Here is a 22,853-nt window from a genome sequence, read left to right as displayed (position 1 = left end):
AATATCACAAGCAGCCCTTCCTCCTGCCGGGCTTTTTAAAAGGATGTATACCCTTTTGTTTTAAAGATTTTATATAGACATCCACCTCCAGAAGATTCAAAGCTGTGACTCCAATGTGGATGTGAGGGCCCTGGCAAACATTAAAAAAAGTCATGATTAGGATTTGAGGAATTTTATGCCCCATTCCAAACATTGTTCATCCTGCCATGCCAGACTTTCTGTGCTGGATGTGCAATGTTTGAGATAGGGCATAATATTACTTAGCTCTCAGTCACAGCACTACAGAGCTGCCCCTAGCCCAGTCTTACACATCAGGCAAGGGGCAGCTCTGTCCCAGACCCTAGAACTGCTGCATTTCTAATGCTGACTCAGGTTGTATTGGAAACTTATGGCAGACCTGGGCTGGTACTGACAAACAGTTAATAGTTGGCACCCATCCTGGATGGCCCCAGGTCCAGATAGCAACCCACGACTTTCACAGGCCCCTAGTGACAATCAGGTGATTTTCAGCATCAGCCCTGGACAACTGGGATCTGGTCCAAGACTAGAGGCTATCTAAGGCCAGGGCCAACAACATGCACTTTGAAGTGCTGGGTCCAAGCAAGCGTGCATCTTGATGCTGACAATCCATAGTTGTTGATATTAAGACTGGGGCAGCCCCTAGCTTGCCCAGGACCCAGTGCTGATGATTGGGGGATGGCACATGCCAGCCACAAAGATACTACACATTTCTGTGGGACATCTTTGTAGTTGGTTTGCCATTTTATGGCACCATAAATAATTAATGTATGGCATGTTGTTAGTTGTGGCACAATTAACACGTTAACTGTACCATAAATGTAACCTGCTAGGGGCCTGAAAAACTCACGCAATCCATGTTAAAGGGGCAGAATTTAAGACTTAAATCCTCAACATTTCTGTCTCCAGGCATCTTGCAGCTCAGTTGACTCATTCCAAGGTACCTGACTTCCACATGCACTGTACAGGGTACTCAGTTACATTGTTAATGTACTTTACAACAACTCAGTGTAAAGTAGGCCACAATTTTGTATCTCCAGGCCTGTAGCTCAGCTCTTTCATGTGTACAAATAGAGACACATTCTCTTGTGATATACAAGTGACTCTGCTTCACTTTATATCAACAAAGAATTTGACTCATATTGTAGTTTGATTGTGAGGCTTAATTGTAAGTTAAGCAGCAGCTTCCAAGTGCTAAATATGGCTCTTCCACTGACCTTCTTTGTCAATAAAATAGGTATAAAAATTATTTCACAATCCTGATGTGAAGGTTAAAGGTACAAAATTCTGTGTGCTATGGTTCCTCTCTCTTTTACTTTCTCCCTTCTTCTTTAATATCAATGTCTGTCCATCTAGTGAAACAGTAAGATAAATTCATACATATGGTACACTTATACACAATCAGAGAGGGAGAGATGGGCATGCATTATAGTAGGTACATCAGTAGCAGTGAGTCACTATTAGGAAATCTAATGCTGCTGCTGATAAAATTTGCTCCACCTGTCACTGCTGGAGATGTTTCCATTAATGCTATAGGCTATGATGAATTTATTCTTGAGACTGAATTTTTCAACACTCTCTTAATGAACCGTGTAAATAAAATTAAAATATTGTATTTTTCTCAGATTAGTTGTATATTTAAAATAAGCATTTGTACTTTGCTCCACAGTCACCAGAAGATCTGATGAAGGATTCCTTAGTTAAAAATATCCCAGAGTGAATTTCTAACTACCTTTTAAATACTTAAATTGTCAAGCTAGCATTTTGCAGATAGAGATTTTCAGTGTATTATTCCCTAATGTAAGTCAATTAAAGCTGTAACACTTTCCTAAATTTGAATCTCTAGATCAAATGTTTTTCTAGTTGCACATTTGCCTTCTGTGCATTTATTTCAAATGTTAATAAAGTTTTCATCTACAAAAGGTTTACAATTGACAGAACAAAATTCTTCCTTTTTAAATCATGACAACTACTACTGTTTCTGTCTGCAGGTAGTGGAGGACATGCTAGAGGACGAGGAAGAAGAAGATGACAGAGATGACAAGGTAATTATCTTTCTTAGCACTTGGGTACCTGGGGATGGGAGAATTTAGACATGACACTGTTTTTACAGACAGTTAAAAAAGGAGTTGAAGTGTTTTAGTCCAGAAAATTGGACAGAGCTGTTTATCATCCTAACAATGCTACTGTGTGTTGCAGGAAGGGATGGAGGACTATAAATCCTCTTCTTTTTTTGTCCAGAGCTGGGTCAAATATTTTTTCTGCCAGGAACAAAAATAATTCAGCTTGTCTGGAACTTGATAGCTCTTGTGAAGATAACTGCAGTGACAACTGTTTTTGAAGGACAAAAATTTGTCCTGTCTTGAATGTTACAAATAGGGCTATACTTTAAGGGGGTGGAAATGGTGTAAAAATAGCAACTCCACACTGGTTGAAGATGGGTTATTGCCCTCTATAATTTTCAATGAATTACTTCGTAGAGAAAGCTTCATATGTTCTGTACTCTCTATGACATTTAAATAATCACAATTTTCATAGCCATCCACTTGATTTGGGACTGGCATTGGGGCCCAGCAAGCCAAAGAACTATTGCAGATCTTTTGGCATTTGAGAATATGTGGTTTGGTTCCTAGGCTACTGGTTGGGTTAAGGATTGCAACCACAGTAAATAACAGCTTGTTTCCTCATCTTACTGAGCCAAACTATGGACTGCTTGGATTGGTTGTCCCCTAGGGAGAGGGAATAACCAGAGGGAGGAAATTAGAATGACCTTGCACCACAGATGCAGGGGCTAGCATTGGCAGGACAGCTTTGCTGGAGAGACAAGTGCAGTAAAGAGAGCCCTGCTGTTGTCTCTAGGATTTTCGTACCAATAAGATGAGATATGCGAAAGAAGGGGAAAAAACCCATATTGTTTTAAAACAGTGCTGCATTAAACACAGGCAATTTTGACCTTCACAAATGTTCTCCTACTTCAGTTATAGTAAAGCAATGAATTTTTTTGAAGAGAGGAGAAAAACAGTGTATCTTAATTTATGCCCTTGACCTTTGTTTCTAGTAGAGATGTACAGTTACATACCACTGTAAAAATTCGTATGCTGGCAGCAGCATTTGAAATGTCAGAAAATTCACTGTGATTAGTTAATCCCCTGAATGATTATTTTTCTGTTAGCTAACACCCAAGATTTGAGAGAGAGGATTAAAAAAATGAGTATTTCCCTCATTCCATTGCCAGTTCAAACATTTTACAACTGACAGAAAGATATTATGTGAAATTCTTCTGTACATCATTTAAATTGTTAGCTACATCATTTCAGAGTCATCAAACATTGCAGTAACAAAGCCTCCTTTTTACAAAACACATATGTCCTAGTTCTTCACACTAAATGATATGAGCATACACTTCTGGCAATAAAATATATGATTTATTGCAAAGGTCAGCCTTGTAGCTGTAGAGAGCTTGTATTTTAACTCAACATGCTAGCTCTGAATCATCATTTCTCTTCTGATAAACACTGATCTGCCATCCATTTGTAGCCATTTTCTCCTGCATCTGGCTGCTTTATTATTAGAGCCAGTATAAGAACATCAACCCAGTAGTATATGTGCTCCTGGAAATTTTAATAACTGTGATCAGTTCACAAAGTACAGTACTTTACTGCTTGCAGTTTAAATCAGCCTATTTAGTTACCACTTCGTTGTTTTTCTCAAGTTACTAAACAAAGCGCATCCATAAAAAGCCTGTTATGCTCTAGCTAAAGCAGCTGCCAAACAAAACATACTAGATTTCAAAAAATAACACCAAATCTCTAGAGCTGTATCAGTTGTAATCTAGTGCTTAGCTGTCTGAAATGGACACCAAAGTTGAACCACTTCTTAAGATATAGTTACCAAAGGTGTCTGAGAATGCTTAAATTACTGTGTGAATCACGTGGTACTATTTACTGAATGACTAAGCAGTGTGTTTTGAGTACAAAAGGCATATGAGTTGCCTTTCATAAATTCAAATCCTTATTTCATTAGTACATAAATTTTATTTAAGCCTTCATAATTCAGTGTGCTAGCTGAAGAATCATAGATTGAACAGAAAGAAAATGACACATGCAATATTTTTATAAAAAATAGATGTACCATATACCCAGTAATTTCTGCAATGAACATTTTATTGCTACAAACTAGACTATAAAACAGATCATGAATGTCTCTTTTTGCCACTTTCCTCCTTAAGGCTGTATCATATACAATTAAGTGCAACTTCTCTTTTTCTATCAGTTTGTCAGTATGGAAGGGGCAGAATTCTCTACTCCTTTAATTCATAGGTCCCTCAAGCTAAGGGTTTGTGCGTAGTGAAATACTGTGAAAAAATAAATACATGCTTTACAATACTGGCAGGGACTGACCTCCAGCTTTCATTACTTTTCTGTTTTTTCATATGGTACAATAGTCAAGTCAGGTCACTGGGTCCTCTTCTAGGATAAAAGTAAAAAGATTAATAAATGTGCCAAAGCCTCACTTTAATTGAACCTGAAGCATATGTTGCAAGTATGTAAAATATGTCCCAGATGTTTAACCATGGCCAGTCCCTTTGCTTTCCCTGATTACCACAAGGCAGCTATTAGTCCTGTAACCTTTGGACTTGGGGGTAAATGGGGTATTACATGGCACAAAACTAGAGCACCTGTTTTCCATTCAGTCAAGACCCCTGGCAGGCTTTGCCTAAGCCTATCCATATGTTTTCACTTAGCAGATTGTTGGGCGATTATGAAAAGTGTCTTTCTTTAGAGGCAGCTTAAATATTAGTCACTTACTTGCAATGAAAGGGCAACTCATTGGCTACTTGATGAGGTCCGTGTGGGCACACACTGAAGTAGGTTATGGGATGTGTGGTAGGGGGCTGTTTCATGACATCCCTATATAAATTAGAGTCACAGAAGAAATGAATTGAGGTTGCTGAATATCCAAATGTTTGCAATTAGTTAAAATAATAGTTTTATAATGTCTTTTTATTAACGATGACTTTTACTACTTGTGAGGAGTTCAGTTAAATTTGGTGAAGCAGAGCTGTAATTAGATTTTTGCTTGGTTTTTCAAATCTTATTTTTCCAGGTTTTTACCGTTTTTATTTAATCTAGCACTGCAAATAATCAGACAGGCAAGATTATAGATTTAAGATCATATGATGCCTAAACCTTTTAACTGGAGGACATTAACATTTGTTTTCAATTGAAAAATGATTAATATGCTAAAATGGCAAGTATACTTGATGTTATTTCTGTTATAATCTAATGTTTAACATGGGGATGCTGCTTTCTTGTTATTATTACTTACTAATATTGTGCTTTGAAGACGTGATGCACTCTTGCTGTTGCTGTTTAGCTGCGACATTTGTCATAAATTTTAATACTCGTGTTTCAGTAAGTTAACATGGGATTCTGCATTCCATATGTTCTGCGCTAAACCTGTGCCAGCCACAAAGTTACAATTTGATCTGATTTTTTTTAACCTCTTTCAAATTCTCTGTGGTTATACAATATCTTAGCAAATAAGAGTTAAATCACATGGAATCAAGTTATCAACAAACTATAAAAAGCTCTTTTGCAGCATTATATACTAATATTTTAGTGATCAATATGTATAATCTATACATCTAATTAAGGAAGATATGATTTCACTTTGCAGCCTGGAAAGTTTAGGCATGTTTTCTCATAGCTTCTTCTGTTTGTAAGAAGCTCCAGCTGAGATTTGAGGCAAGTGCAAAGGGCCTGATGGGTGAGGGGCCAAGCATTAGCACACTATAGAATCAGGCTCCAAAGTAACAGTAATATTACAGGTTTTTGGGGAAATTTTAACTGTTGTCATACCTTAATTATTTGTATTAATTTTATTGATTATTTTTAATAAGAGGCTTTATTAAAATATTCAGGTCATTTATGTTTTTAACATCTTTCTCTAGCCATTTGTTCTTAGTTTGGAAATATTTTTGTTATCCTGTTTCAGGGTAATGGAACATACTTAATTTGAATTAATATATATATGTAAGCTTTTAATCATAACTGTCAAGAGGTACCAAGTTTGTTTTCAAGCCCAAACACATTTGTAAACTGCCTAAGAATCATGTTTCTGCATCTTGAGTAAATCATGAAGGGGAAGAAAGATAACTTTGATATGAAAAGATTCTAATCTGTCAAAATGACCGTTGCATTCTATAAAATAAAAGCTGTGTAGGAAAACAATTTAAGAAATGGGGGGGGGGGGGGGCAGAGGGAAAGGAGGAAATCAGAAAATTAAAAATTGAATAGAAAAATCTGCAGGCACATCTGCAGTTTGAGTCCAGTGTTGGATTCTGCACATACATAGATTGCAACCTCAACACAGAACAACAGATACATCTGAGAGGGAACTAATTGCATTCTCCAACCAAAACTGCAGCTGTATATGATTCTGCTATCCCCTAAAAGCCTAGTTAGGACACAGACATTTATCTAACAAACTTGTGATTCAACAATATGAAAAAAGTTATGTGGCTGGAATAAAGATGCAGTGTTGTAGCTCTGAGTGCCAGTTATTCCCAAAGTGGGACATTCAGAAACCACCATAATTGGGCATATATGGTCATCCTAATGAGGGAAGGGATGAGGGAATCTACTACATATTTGTGCATGAGGGAGGCAGTTCATAAACTTAATATGTTCTTTGGGGACAAAGAATCCAGAAAAGCCTCCTTCAGTGTTTAGGTAGTAGGGACTCAATAATACTGGTGTAATTCTGGAATAACTCTTTTGCAGTTATTGGAGTTCCTCTGGAATTAGACCAGTATAAGTCAGTGTCTCAGCCTCTAAATACATTCAGACAACTCAGATCCATAATCAAAGTTCAGCGCCAAGGGATATCGTGCACATGCGTGGTAGCCTCTGGGGGGACCTTGGGTCCATAAACTATTGAATGGATTATACTCATTCACGTATGTAGTTTTTTCACCTGTGACTAATATAATATGAATAATAATGTATTAATAAATGACTTCATTTATTAAGTCATCCAAGTATTCAATAAGCTATTAAATCAAATGAATAATTTTTCTAAATCATGTTAGCTTTTTCAGAATGTGACATAATATTACCCTGCATAACTAAACAAATAGAAACACTTTTGAGTCTAGGAAAGGATTTTTTTTAACTAACTATTCAGAGAGTGGTTTTACAAGATAGCTGTCCTATTTACAACTGTAGGGAAGGAAATGCTGAACATCGGAACAAACAAGGATAAGTGCTACTAGGTTCCCCTTGGAACTTCCATGTGAACATAGGCCTGTCAACTGTTTAACTCCCCAATTTCAAGGAAGGCATTCATTAATATGTACTTTCAGAAAGCAGTGAAAAAGGCCATTTCTAACTCTTAAAGGAGCTTTTCACATGGTTTAAGGATTGAGAGCAAGGAGCTCTGGGTTCTGTTCCAACCACTGCCATAGACCTGCTGCGACTAAAGACAAGTTGCATATAATCACTGAAGTGTAACTACTAATGTTATACCTAAATATCTGTTTAGGCTCATTTGTGGCTGCCCAACTTAGTCTGGCAAAGAACAGCCAAAACATCTAGCTTTGACAGCCCAAATGTCCACTCAGTAGAACACCTAAAGAAAATTGTCTCAAATTTAGGCCCAGAACATAGAACAGACCTATATCCAATGCTGACGCAAGTTAGAAGTGTCATACAACTAAGGCACAGCTGTGGGGGCCCTTTTGGAGCCCTGGTCTAAGGGTGAAACATGTTTGCGTAGGGATGAGCACTGAATGAGCGTACTGTGACAAACACAGTATCTGATATGACTGAAGAATTTCTAAACCAAAATATAAGAAATGCAGCTTTTTCCTGGCACTTCCTAGCAGTAGGACTCTGTGTGAAATGGAAGGCATGTCACACCGCTTTTTCAGCTGAGGCTTGCCACTGAGGCTTGCAGCACATCACAGCTGAAAACTAAGCCAGTGAATCTGTGATGTGCCTTTCATTTCACTGAGATGCACATAACAGAAAGTTGCAATCTGAACTACAAAATTTGGCATGACAGTTGATCAGGTATTTCTATGCTTTTGGGAACAGCATTAATAAGATATGTGAATGTGGACAAATGGTGTATATATTTCATATTGTGTATATGATCTGTATGTGTTTCATATGTTTTTTGGATCCTGCAGAATCGGAACACGATTGGTTGTTTAGTATGTATATAGGGCTAATGTCTATTACCACGTGGCTGTCTTGCAATTGGTAAAGGGGCTGCTGGATAGATAATCCAAATAATGGTGCATATAGATGTTCAGGAGGTTAGATCGGGTAAAAATGGCTGCCCAATCTTAGTTCATCCATGTGTGGACCTTACACTTAGATCACTAGTTAGATCAGTCTAAGTACTGAACTGCACAGACAGATCGGTCAAAAGAGGCTCTCCAATCCCCTAAAGCCCCCCTGCACACCCCACTAGCCTTCCGATTCCACTAACTACCCCCCCCCACAGTCCCACTAGCCCTCCCTCCCAATCCCACCTGCCTCTCTATCTCCCAACTTACTTTACATTAGGCTCTCAGCACCTATCTGATCACTGACTTAGATCCAGCAGGTATTTTTTACCTGATCTAACCACCTGAACTTCTAAGTGTAACATCTGTACACACCTTTAGACACAATTGGGCAAAATAAAACAAAAGGGACTCTGGGCAAAATTGCTGTTAATGTGGTCTGGAAGGATGAATTTAGGCCACATACAAGCATTACATTTCTACAGAGAGAATCAACACTCTCACTGTGGAAATGACAAGCATATAAGTGCTTCCCAAGGGATTTCTCCCAAGGGAAACATGATTTCAACCATGGTGTCAACCTGGAAGATCTCTCTTGTGCAGCACTTCAAAGCTGGTGTCACAGCTCTGTACGTGGGGCTGTGGGTTCATGGCTTCTGTTTTCGCACAGGAGGAAACTCCTCCAGGCAGCACCTTTTAAAGTCCATGCCCACAGCCCTGCAAGGTCCCTTTGTTGCAATATGGGGGCTTTTTTCCTGTTACTCTAGTCCCCTGAGACCAGGAGTGGAGCAGCCTGCTCCCCATACCTTCCCTAAGTGATCAATGGTCTGGGAAAGGTGTGGAGAGCAGGAGAGAGGGGCAGCTGCAGGCTGAATGCCTGTACTGCTCCCTCTTTTAGACTGATTTCTAGTGAGAGACTTTTTTCAACTACAGCTTCTGAGGTTCCAGTGGCCCAGTATCCAGAAAAAGCAAATTCAGCATGAGTAGAGCATTAGATAAATAATGAAGATAATCAGCTCCATCTACAGCCTTCATTTTGTAGATATGTATGCATTGCTTTGGGAGCCCTATCATCCTTCACAGTGGGCAGGAACCAGAAACTCTAAGGAGCTATGCTCTCTGCTGAAGTGTACATTGGTTGTGTGCTGCTATCGAGGCAATTGCTGAAAAACCAGGTTAGACCCACCTGTTCCCACTTCATATGGCAATGAAGATGCTATGGGGACACTTCTTTTGCTCTTAACACATCAGAGATAAAGGTCAGCCTCTGTACTTAGTGCTGTATGTGTCTGTGATAGCGATGTACCATGGGTCTTCGGCACCCAGGGGCCAATGCTTGCATTTGCACATCCCCCCACCCCCCGGTCCTTCTTGTAGCAATACTTAGTCATGTTGCGCAATAAGAACTCTGAGGGGCCTGGCTGGCATCCTTCCCCAGGACAGTGCCTGGGGGTCATGGCCCCTTCCCCCTGCCTAGTCTGCCGCTGGTCTATGAGCATGTGCTTGCCATGTTGAAGAGAGGAGAAGCCTGTTAAAACATTGAAGAGGTGGAGAGGAACAATGTTGCCAGCAGCGAATATATCACAACCTCCCTCCCCTGCTGCCTGTTCCCTGTTACAGAATTCAGCCTCCGCTGGTACAGAGGGCTATATAGTGATTAGCTGCTATATCTTATGGAGTTTCTGTTTGTAATTTTTCATGTCTTTTAACCTGTGATACACAATGTTTCAAATGTTCTCATTTCCTAATATTCACAGTCAAAAACAATAAATCTTGCCAGTAAACTCTTTAAAGACTAGTGGCCTTATAGCTGCACAGGAAAAGGATCCATTCTTCTGATATAAGGATATATAGGTAGATCATAGGTGGGGCCAGTAACACTATTATTAAGACTGTCTAGCATGTTCCATTATAAAACTTTGGTTTCAGTTGCTTATAACATTAAGAGTCAGGGCTGAAATTTTCCATGTTGACAGCCTGCCTCAAACTTAACTCATTTTACAAATTAAAAAAAAAAAAAATCAGCCATTTCTGAGGAGGGTCTTATTTTCTTTGCAAAAATTTGCCTACTCTTTTAAAAATCAGGGTTTGAAATAAAAAGATGTTGTCTTTGTACAATGGATTTGGGAGGGGGGTGTTCCCACTACCATGAAAATCCACCTAAATTTGTCTAAGTTCCAAAACTTGTAAAAATTACAATTTTTACGTGCTGCATAGGATCTGTGTGGAATACAACAGCTAACAATTGTCAAGGTTCCCTCCTCATTGGGCCTCAGTGTCTATGTATGGCAGGACTATACATGTACCATGCCAGCATCCCTCTTAGAGCTCAAACCCATTACCAGATGAACCTGTTACCCTGCCCCATCCCACCCACCCTCCCATCTTCTCTGACTTACTATCTCATTCCCAGCACTGGCAAATGCCAGTAAAACTGGCCCTGGGAGAAGCTTGTAGTTTGGGGGGGGCAGGCTGGTATGTGGGGGGTTGTCCATCTTGGGGGAGGGGCCAGAGACCTAAAAATAACCCAGTAATGGGGGGAGAATGGTAGAAAAAGTGCAGCCCTGGGTCTGGGGTCAGTGGCTGGGGTTTCCAGCCCAGAAGTTCAGTTAGATCAGTCTCACTGAATCTGATCTAAGTTAGACTACCTCAGAGGTACAGTTAACTTAGATTGGGTCAGTCACAGATCTAAACTTCTTGAACTTCTGTACAGTTCATACTTAGATCCACCTAACTAGGGATCTAAGTATAAGGTCCACACCTGGGTGAACTGAGTTAGATTGGGTATATTTGGTGCAATCTAACCTCCCCCTAACCTCCCTGAATGTCTGTGTGCACCTAGGTATCTGAAACTGGGCACCCAAAATCAGTGAATATTTTTTACCTTAATCATTCTCTGCTTCAGTTCCTTGTCTCTGAAGTTAGGATAATAATACCTGCCTCTCCTCACACTAGTTCTCTGAAGATAAATGTATTAATGTTTGCATAGCACTCAGATTCTGTAGTGCGGAACAGCTTGGAAAACCCCTGTCTTCAAAGCAAGGTTTGGATGGAGTACAGTAAATAAGCCTGAGGGCCATACATTAAACAAGAAGGTGAAAAATTCACTAAGGAAGTACAAAACAAGGAAGGGATGTTATGAAAAAAATAGTATATAATTAAAAACTGGTTGCACAAGGTGAGGGTGAATTTGCATTGCAAAATTAAAGTTAATTTTGACATTTCTTAACTTCTGAGTGTTTGACTTTGCAAATGTAATAGCATGCTTTTAATGTATTTTTGATACAATATATAATCATTAAAATCCAAATTGATTGTTGTATGGAAAAAACACAAATACTTATTAACTCTCTCTTAATACTCTTAATATTAAGTGCAACAGGGACTGGAGAAGTATCTATGTTATCTGAATGATCAGTAAATGCATGTTTGAACATTTTGGAACAGACTAGGTAATATGATAGGATAACATGCAGCTGTAGCAGTCTGATAATGTAATGTTTTTATTGATTGTCTAACTGAGTAACTACACTGGGTATTAGGTTTGCTTGTCACAGTGTTTAGTGCCTGGGGTAGTTGTACAAGTTACTTTTCCATTGAGTTGACCTCAAAGTCTTTGAATCAGACTCCTCAGATTTCATACATTGGCAATTTCTTTCCTTTTCTAATGGGTTATATTAAAGAAAATGTGTCACCTTTTGCACCATGTAATACCAAATCAGATCAGAATTCATGCACAATTACGTCAGTGGAAATCTAATAGTACAGACCTGCTTATCTCTAGATAGCACATGGAAAAATAAACTTGCACAACTGACAGATTAACTTGATATTACAGATAAGCTATTTGTAAGTAATCGAGCTAAAGAATGTAACTGGATTATTTTCATACTTTTCAGAAACCACATAAGTAAAATTGCTGTTAAATGTTTAAGCTTTGTTTCTTTCTCTCCCCACATCCTCTCCCCCTCTTCAGTTTGTTCAAGTCCTTAGGTAATAAAGCCCAGGATAAGGAAGCATTATTTTACATTAGCAAACTGTTCTTGTTCTGAAAAATAATGAGTTTGGAAAAAACAAAATTTACATAATCCATTTATATAAAAGTAACTCTAATAGATATTTAATGGTATCTAAGTAACATGAAAGTCTGAGGAAAAAATCTACTTGGAAGCTTATATTACTCTACCTTAGAAATACTCGTTTTTACTTTTCTCTAATAATGTGCAAAATGTTTAAAATTGCATTGCTAATCTAAAGTCTTCCTGCAACCAACTAAAATAATTTAGAATGAATTGTGCAGCAGATGTTATTTGCAGTGTTTAAAACTAAAGATGTCTCAGGAATGTTGTAAAGTCTTCTAACTTTGCTAAATGTGACTACCATAAATATACTGTTACACCTTGTATGTACCATATTAGCCCTCACTTGGAATTAAGTGCAGGCATGTTCTTTGGCCTTTGACTATGTCTTGATTAAAACTTTAAATAATGGTAGCAGTATGAAAAGGGCAGATAGCAGTCCCAGGGGATGCCTTCTCTTTTGTTCATTGGCAGACTGGTTTCCGGTAGTGATATTTAAATTTTTTGCTAGCTTTAAAATATGCGATGACCTCAAAAAGTCTTTCTGTTGATTCAGCTGCTTTATTGTCCATTTTCAGTGAACAAATGCTACTTGTATACTTTTGATCAATATACAGTGTATAGTGGAGATCAGGTAATACTTCAGTCAAGCTGTTTTCTCAAATTTAACATAGATCTATGCATTTTGATAGATACATGGTTTACATAGTAAGAGCTGCATTGTCTAATCACTTCCACTAAACACCAGGGTTTTCAAAGTCTAATAATACAACTATGAAAACTTTTCCTGGACTGAAATGTAGCATACACGATCGTAGCCCAACAGTAAATTTCTCAATAAATAAAATTTTGAAAGAACACATTGTACTGTTTAATTTATAAAAAAGTAAAAAAAAGAAATGTATCTGTTTCAGAACAGAATATGTTCTCCCATCTTGAAAATTGTTCTTTTTTATTTGATGCTGAAGTTTTCAGGCTTAGTCCATAAATATGGAATTGTCATTTCCTGTAACAGAACTGAAATGAGGCTTTTTTTCCCCCAATGAAATTTCATAAGGATTTTTAGAAATGCATGAGTGACAGCTGCATAGAGATCATGGACCTTATGGACTCTCAAATCAATAATCTGTGAAGTAAGGGCTGCAATGGCTCAGCAAAATCTGTTATGCTTAAGCAGGTCTTGGGGGTGCTTTTAGAAGGAGCTTGCCTGGTAGAGTTTTAGAAGCCTGCACAGTTTATCAGGCAAATACCAATCAGTTCCAAAATTATTAAGTTCCCAATCAAAATGGATAAATTAATTAAATGTAATACCAGTCTTCAAAAAATACTACCTTCAGCATTCAAAGTCTCACCTCCTTAATGAAAACCATTAGAAACCCCAGTCTAGTCTTTGTCCTCTAAGCGCATAGTTAACAGGTTGGAGCAATTTGCTATCATTTTCTGTGTCTAATCACAGTCCTTGGAATTGTGCTGTCAGTCTCTTCTTGACCACGGCCAGTGAAGGAACCTCAAACAAAATCTGGGCCTCTTTACTTATCTCCCTGACATGTTTCTTCTCCTGAGCTTTGACTGCACCTGGGTCTATATTCTAGACCTTCTCACTTCAGGGACTTGGCCAGAGGTTTTGACTTACAAAATTGCTTTCCAATTCCCTAACCTCAATCTGGAGGCTACTGACAAGTCTAGAAGTGAGGCCAGTGTTGGAATTTCAATCTTATCCATATCCTGCGAGCCAGTCAGCACTGTACCTTGCCTTCCTTTATTCCAATGGGAGCCACAAAGAAAGTTGGAGGAAGTTCTAAAAGAATGAAATCCTGAATTGCCTGCAGGAGAATGAGAGAACAAAGGAAATGGGTATTCATGTACTAGAGCCTCAGCAGGTACTATTGATTTTTGAGGTGCTCAAGGGTTGACATAAAGATGATATAGCTCTGCCCCTGGTATGTCCCTTTCAAAATGTGGGCAGTTTGGCATAACTGTGACGTACATGGGGACCAGATGTCTCTGTCCTAGACAAGCTTTAGTTGAGTTGAATATATCTTGGATGCAACCAAGGATCAAAGAGCACTTTATTAAAGTCTTTAAAGTGTCTAATTCCCATGGATTTAGATGAAAGCTTGGTGTCTAGATACCTTTAAAAATCTGGCCCTTATTCACTAGCATTAGTATTTTATGACACATCTGTTGCTAAATCAGGCCCCAATTATAATGGAGAGAAAGAATCATAGAAGTAGGGTTGGAAGGGACCTTGTAGATCTTCAAGTCCGACCCCCTGCCTGGGCAGGAGAAAAACTGGGCTCAAATGAGTGCAGCCAGGTAGGCATCAAGCCTCTTCTTAAAGAGCCCCAGGGTAGAAACCAGCACCACTTCTCTAGGAAGTTGGTTCCAGATCCTAGCCGCCCTAACTGGGAAGTAGTTCTTACGGATGTCTAATCTAAACATACTCTCCAACAACTTGTTATACAAGTTGTTATACGACGGTTGTTATACAACCGTTATTCCTTGTTATCCCAGGCGGCGCTAGGGGATACAAGGTCTCTCCCAAACCCTTCTGGTCCCCCCTAGTGAGTTTATAGACTGTCACCAGGTCCCCCTTCAGCCTTTGCTTGTGAAGGCTGAACAGGTTCAGGTCCTGCAGTCTCTCATTGTAGGGTCTGCCCTGTTTTCCCTGGATCATGTAGGTGGCCCTCCTCTGGATCCTCTCAATGTTGTCCACATCCCTCCTGAAGTGGGGCGCCCAGAACTGGACACAGTACTCCAGCTGTGGCCTAACCAGTGTCATGTAGAGGGGAAGGATCACCTCCTTGGCCCTACTTGAGATGCACCTGTCGATGAGCACGACAAGGTCCTGTTAGTTCTGCCAACCGTGACCTTGCATTGTTGGCCCATGTTCATCTTGGAGTCAGTAATGACTCCAAGATCCCTTTCTGCTTCCATGCTCTCAAGAAGGGAGTTTCCCATCTTATAAGTGTGCTGCTGGTTACTACTGCCCAAGTGCAGCACCCTGCACTTGTCAGTATTGAAACGCATCCTGTTTTTGTTAGCCCACCCCTGTAACCTATCCAGGTCTTGCTGCAGTCCTTCCCTCCCTACTAGCGTGCTCACCTCATCCCAAATTTTGGTATCACCAGCAAATTTAAACAGGTTGCTTTTCACCCCGTCGTCCAAATCACTGATAAAGAAATTGAACAGCGCAGGCCCAAGGACCGAGTCCTGGGGGACTCTGCTGCCCACTTCCTCTCAGGTCGAATATAACCCATCCACCACCACCCTCTGAGTACAACCCTTGAGCCAATCTGCAATCCATCTGACTGTGTAGGCATCAATGCCACAGTTGCCTAGTTTTTTAATGAGGATGGGGTGGGAGATGGTGTCAAAGGCCTTGCTGAAGTCCAGAAAGGTAAAATGATAATTGGATTGACCTGATTTTACAGAATTTTAGAACCTGGACAGGCTGCGCCCATTACATTTTTCAGGTCATCAGCCCAGGAGAGAGAAAATGCTGACTTCAGACATAGCCATGCCAGACTCATTAGCCAGGATGACAGTTGGCTTAGGAGAAGGTAAAATCTGACTTCAAGTGACCATGATTATTTTGTGGTCACTGTTGGAACATTCAACAAATAAGTGCTGAACATTACACCTTCAGGTCTGGTGAGATCTCTCCATTCTGTGGTCTGCCAGACCTGTATCTGCAAAGTAAGGGGAAGATGATGAGCTTGCCACCTTTAGGGCAAAGAATATCCCTTGACTGACTTGGACTAGTCCACTAAGTCACAGCTCAATTTCATGACTGCTGAGGTTAGAAAACTGCAGTGATATGTTCCTCCAGGGGGGGCATTCTGGGTTCTCCCTACCTAGGGATATGGCACAGACCATGGCAACCTGTTCATATGTGTGTGTGGGCTAGCTTCCAAACCACTTGTTTTACACTTGCTATAGACATGACTATAGGAGATGTCCTCTGACTCTAGAACTCAGAAAGGCAGTCACAATGACAGCCTCTCAAATACAACGTGCAGCAGGTAAAACCTCCAGGAGGCCATTGTCCTAAGGGATTAATGTTACTTCTCTGGTCCAAAGGTTGCAAGTTGGAATACTCGGATAGTGGAAGATCAGCAATAAGACAAGCTCCTGAAGGGTGGTCAGAATTGGCAGCTAGCAATCTTGGATATGTAGGCATTTATATAGCTGACCTCAGCAAGTGTCAAAACCCTGGTGGAGGTGATTTAGAAGGTGAAGGATGCGGCTTGCTATACAGTGGATGACCAGGGGGACAGTCAAAGCATGGACTCTGATGTGACACTATGTCAATTTGCTATCAGTTGGTCAGGTGGTAGTTTTCCTGTTTTGCTGGTTGCATCTTTCTGCTGTTTTGTTGCATCTCACTCAGCTCTCTAAGCACCTCACTCAACATATTTTACTAGCAGCTGTAAGAAGTGTTGATAGCAGGACCTAGTAGTAACCACATATTCTTATGGGCAACCTCAGTGCAAATCTTGGTAGGAATAAAGAAAAGGATGCAAAGAAATGACATGGGTGACAGGGCTTGTAAGTATGAATAAGCGAGGAACTGTGTACTAGCTCAGTGCCCGTGACAGTTACACGTACCATTTTCTAGTACTTGGGCACTCACAAAAATACTTGGCAACACCCAGTTTCTAAGTACTTGGCAGTGTGTTACACAGTATGATAGAGTGAAGGCTTGCTATCATAGTAGTGTCTTTGATACCCATGTTTGTACAAATATTTACTTATGAATCAACAACAAGGTCATATGCATCCACAGTTGCAAAAGGCTATAGCGAATGCACCCTGACAGTCCCATGCTTATGGGGTGACACCATCACTTCTGACCTGTAACAGCACCTTCAGTTTCAGTGAAGGTGAACTATGCAGAGCAGCATCCAAGTGCTTGAGAGTCTTCAGGGTCTATGTACTGAAGATCACCAGAAAGCTGCTTGGGGTCAACAACCAAAGACATGAGCTGTCTTTGGTAAATCATATCAGACAATAGAGCATGGTATAGAGGCTGCTGTAGTTGCTCCCAGAGGCCATTAAGAAGACTGCAGAATAAATGATGATTAGAACGTACAGAGGAGACTGAGATTAGGCCTGTGTGAAGTGGCTAGTATTTGCTTTGGATTCAGCTGATTCGGGGGACAGTGATTTGATTTGGTGATTCGAATCACTGTCCCAAATCGATTCAGTGGAATCTGGATAAGAGATTTAGCCATTGTTACAGGTCAGAAGTGATAGAATCACTCCATAAGCATGGGATTGTCAGGGTGCATTCTCTATAGCCTTTTGCAACTGTGGATGCATATGACCTTGTTGTTGATTCATAAGTAAATTCTGTGTATCATACTAATTATTACTGTTGATTCATAAGTAAATTCTGTGTATTATACTGATAGCACACATCTCATAGAGTGGGAAGCCATATTGCTAAGATGGGAGGAGCATTTCAAGACTTAGATCAGAGATTTCAGTCATTTCATGCTGATTTGAGTTGCCTGTCACCTAGACCCATCTTTTAAAGTGGGAAAAATGGTCACCCAGTTAAAGCCCCAGGTGAAGATGGTATACAACTTGAAATCTAAAAGTAAGGTGGCCCTTCACTGCTGTCTCAGCTGCATCAGTTGCCAGTCAGCATATGTAGACCAAGGACAGCCACAGAATTTTAAAGATAGTCGTATTATTCCTTGCACAAGAAAACTAGAGACTCAATTGTAACAGCTACCAAGGGACTGTTCTCCTTAATGCTGCTGGCAAGATTCTGTTCACATCATCTTGAATCAACTCCACTCAATGCAAGCAAATGCAGAGAGTAATTTAGAGTGTGCCATGTGGTGTCCATGTACGCAGAGAGTCTGACTCAAACCCTGTTGTGGGACTTACTGTTAAAACTTGAACTGCCAGGAAAAATTTTCCACCTGATTGCTGGCTTTCATAGTGGGATGAAAGGGTGCATCACAGTAGGTGGTGCATGGAGTATGGCATGGATTAGACAGCAGATTTATCTCCCTCTGCAGATTATGTTCAAGGCTCAGATAGGGGTGACTGGTGAGTTTTTGTAGGAAAATGACACTGACTTTGCTGTGATGCATCAGACTCAGTTGCAGCAAGTATCACCCTAATCAAGACCAACTTAGTTTAGGGTTACTGTTGCCTCTGTTATGAGTGCACTAGTAGGTTGCCTGCTGATAGCAGCAGATCCAGTGGGATGCAGTTGCACTCCCACTTTAGGACATCACCACCATCTGTGGATGACCCATACATCACCACCACTGTCCCCTGCTGAGCCTGGCACCCCATACAGCTACTCTCCATAGCCCCTGGCTGGAGTGAGGCAGGAATCGCTCTGGGGCCCTCCCATGCATGTCAGCCAAGGGACAACAGCAGCAGTGGGGAGTGGATTCTTCTTTCCAGTGCCTACTCCCTGTCCAGCTTTCCAGTGTTCCCTGCCCACATGGGGGCTCCAGCCATGCCTCATCTTACCCCTATGGTCTGAGGAGCAGTGTTTTGTACACCACCCCCACTTAAGGAAATGCTGGATCTGCCCCTGGCTACTGATAAAATAAGCAGGAAATAGGTGCACAGCCTGACTTCTTATAGTTTATACCTGCAAAGCACAAGAATATATATGTGTTCTGATGCCCACCTGACTACCATGACAGGACAGTATAGAATCTCATCTATAGCAGCTTGGAAGAATCAGAAGAAATGACACTTGGACTGGCAACAGGTTACCTCAGATCTGCTTAGTTCTCTGATTTTCCCTCCAGTCCATACCTCAGTTTTTCATGGTTTATTCTAACAGACATTCTCTAATTGGTTTATTTAAATTTCTTGCTTTACTGAGATGTTGGGAAACAAACTGAGCCAATTTTTCCTTGGCCCTGAAAGATGTCATATCTGGGATTTATGTGTTTGTGTGAATTACAATTTTCCGGAAGGGTAGAATTATCTTATTTCTTTATCTTTTTGGAATGCCACATACACCGCTCCTTTTTATTTTCTCTGTATATTAAGGCCTTCTTTGAGAAGGCTGTTTTTGTCTGGCAACTTATTAAGAAACTTAACAAAGATTATTACAGAACAACTACATGTGGTATGTATGGTTACATATGTTAAGCTGAAACTACAATATGTTATGTTGGATTATTTTATCTCAAGGCTTTTTGTATTATGCTTCCTTTTGTTCTGTCTAATTTGATCTTACTGCTTGTGTAGCTGGGCATGTTAGTTCCTTTTAAACAATTGCTGACTATGCAGATATTTGAATTTGCAGAGGTTCACTTTCTAAGTATGCAAAAATTGGCTTTGCTTTAGCTACACTTTTGCAACTTGGTCTAAGCTCCCTGGCAATGGGCAAGGCTTCCAACACTGCAGTGTGAAGTACCCAGGCAGCAGCCATTGAGGGTGACATACTGAAGGGAATCTCAGTTTTACACTTTCCTGAAAGCATGGCATTTGAAGACAAATTACCTGATGTTGAGACATGGATGGAGATTGCACATGCTTTCTGCAGCTTTCCCACCTTGAGGCCTGTTATATGGAAAAGAAAGGGGTTCTTGGCACCAACAGTGTTGTCAGTCTCTAAAGTGATGGAGTTCTTCTGCATCTCTTATGACTCTGAAAGCTGGGCCATACTGCAAATTCATATCCTTGGAATATTTTGTCAGCAAGGTCTGAGGCTAATCTCGAGAATCTCTTGGTAGTGCAGGGTATCTAACCATGAGGTACTACATAGAGCCAGGTCATCATCCATGCAAATGGCAAATGTACAGCAAGCACCTTTGACTAGGGTACATATATTGCATGCCCAGTGACAGGTACCCAAAGCAGCTGTTTGGGGAGCTGAATGAAGGTGCACAGATTATTGGTAGACTACAGCAGGGGTGGAAATACTGCATCACGGCTGACCAGTGCATTTGATAACTGCAGATGCTAGCATCGAGTCATGGCAGCTATCATGCTATTGTGCATTGATCTAATATTTGCAGCAGTTGACTGGCATAGCTTCTAGAGACAGCTGCTTAGACCTGCAGGGATTAACTTCTGTTTGCCATGTGGGAAAAGTCCACGTTAAACCTTTGTCCCTGTAAAAGGAAGCCAAAGACTCCTGTTATTAGAGAGGGGACTGCAAGCAGCAAAGCCATGCTGCAGCCAGAGAGCAGGGCATACTGCCCATTAGAATTGAAGAGAGACAGCTGTGGTAGATCTAAAGAGTCACCTGAGTAGAAGAGGCCAGGCTCCAAAGCCCTTAAAAACCCTGCACTTTGACCAAGGAGAAAAGAGGGGCTGGGCTGGAACTCCAGAGGGAACGGAGCCCCTTGTCTGGGAGGAGCGTCCTGACAGTCTCCTGCCGGCCTGAAATGCCCTTAAGACAGAGAGCGGTGAGAGCCCAGAGGAGAAGGGCTGCTCTAATGCTCATTTGCCTACCCCCAGTGGGGAGGTTTTTGTTATAATGACAGCATGCCTTTTCTTTCCTAATGTTTCTTTACCCAGAACAGGGAAGTTTGATTGAAGCGATAGCTTGCCTTTAAGTTATTGTTTATACTGGCAGATTATGTGTTACAAGGAGTGATGAGGAGGACACGGGGGTGCTCAAGAGGCATGCAGCTGTTTTGAGCCCTTCCAGGGCCAGGTGCAAAACACAGGCAGGCAGCGACTGAGTGGCCCTTCATTGCTGTCCTAAACATCAAGGCTGCTTAGATGTAAAAAACAAAACAAAACGGTGCTTTACTTTAGACTCCATGTGCACCAATGCCGAGGTCAGTGCATGCCCAAAAGAGACATCGTGTTAGTTGGATTTGGCTCGCCCAACATCTGTATAGATTGGGCACTTTAATGGGGCTTGTTGGTGCTTTTATCTAATAGCTGATTGAATCAGCTATTAGATAAAAGCTCCATAAAGCTTTGCTGAAGCACCAAATCTATACAGACACTGCAGAGCTGGGTTGAACTAGTACACTGCTTCCAGTAAAGTGTGGGGGTTTTTTTGTTTGTTTGGTATGGTTTTTTTTTTGGGGGGGGGGGTGGCGGGGGACAAGTTTCACATCTGTCAGCAGCCCAAGGCAGGACAGGCAAGTGAACAGGTTGAAACCCTGGGAGAAACAAGTAGGGACCAGACAGGACAGAGGTAGCCACTAGGGGGCATCATGGCAGCCCTCAGACAGTAATTTGTCACAGTCCCAGACATCTTATAAAGAAAAACAAGACAGGAATGTGTTTAAACTAGGTCATAGGTTTAAGTAACACAGTTATGTAGGAGCTACCTAGCAGTAACCATTTTTGTTGTAATCTTCTGCCCTTTGCATGGAGCTCTTGTCATTCCTACACCCTGTTAACTTTGTCTCAGCACGATTGCTAAGATCCAGGCACCCTCTTTTGTCTGTGGGTAAAAAGAGTAGAGTGTCTCCTTGCTGTATAAGACGTTACGAGTGTCAATTTCATTTTCTGTCTTCTCCCAATTCACTTTCAGTTCTGGACCCAAAGAAAGTGCATTGAGCATAAAGTTCCACGTTGGGTGAACATTTAACATTTAACCATCATAGAATTTTAGTTACCCACTTGTTGACCCTTGTGAAGGCTTTGTGCCTCCACTCTTCGATTCTCTGTTACGGTGTTTCAGGCCATGTCACAGAAAGGAAGGCCAACCGCACCTTGGCATGCATCCACAGATGCATCTCGAGCAGGTCCAAGGAGGTGATCCTCCCCCGCTATGCGGCACTGGTCAGGCCGCAGCTGGAGTACTGCATCCAGTTCTGGGCGCAGCACTTCAAGAGGGATGTCGACAGCATGGAGAGGGTCCGGAGGAGGGCCACTCGTATGATCAGGGGACAGCAGGGCAGGCCCTATGAGGAGAGGCTACAGGACCTGAACCAAAAGAGAAGGCTGAGGGGGGATCTTGTGGCCTGTTATAAACTAGTCAGGGGGGATCAGCAGGCATTGGGGGAGTCACTGTTTCCCCGAGCACCGCCAGGAGTGACCAGGAATAACGGTCACAAGCTGGCAGAGGGTAGGTTTAGGTTAGATATCAGGAGGCGCTACTTCACAGTCAGGGCGGCTAGGGTCTGGAACCAGCTTCCAAGAGAAGTGGTGCTGGCTCTTACCGTGGGGGTGTTTAAGAGGAGGTTAGATGAACATCTTGCTGGGGTCATTTGACCCCAGTACTCTTTCCTGCCATGGCAGGGGGTCGGACTAGATGATCTGCTCAGGTCCCTTCTGACCCTAGAAACTATGAAACCTTAGACCAACTCCTTGTCTCTGCATCCTATTTGTTAAACTCCCACTTTGCTTGGTCTCCCATCTTTCCAAATGCACATTCTCTCTCTGTAGTCAGCAAATATAAGAAGGGTATTGGCAGAATCCATAACAAGTCCCTCCACCAACACCAACCCCAGTCTGCTCCATTCATGAAACCTAGAACTGGCCTGTGGGACAAATGCATA

At 41.2% G+C, this 22,853-nt stretch overlaps 1 protein-coding gene across 1 annotated transcript in view; it reads left to right on the top strand.

Annotated features, from left to right (window-relative positions):
- Positions 1 to 22,853, top strand: part of MCTP1 (multiple C2 and transmembrane domain containing 1) — a 500,289-nt gene that overhangs the window by 437,152 nt on the left and 40,284 nt on the right. The window contains exon 18 of the mRNA XM_090038277.1: positions 2,010 to 2,063. Within this exon, the coding sequence (XP_089894403.1) occupies positions 2,010 to 2,063 (54 nt within the window). The remainder of the gene's footprint in view (positions 1 to 2,009; positions 2,064 to 22,853) is intronic.

Source organism: Crocodylus siamensis, chromosome 3 (genome assembly GCF_052110815.1).
Source record: "Crocodylus siamensis isolate JL-2025a chromosome 3, ASM5211081v1, whole genome shotgun sequence".
NCBI classification, from domain to species: Eukaryota; Metazoa; Chordata; order Crocodylia; family Crocodylidae; genus Crocodylus; species Crocodylus siamensis.
Note: the sequence above shows the minus strand (reverse complement) of the source record. Positions and strands in the feature narration are given on the sequence as shown.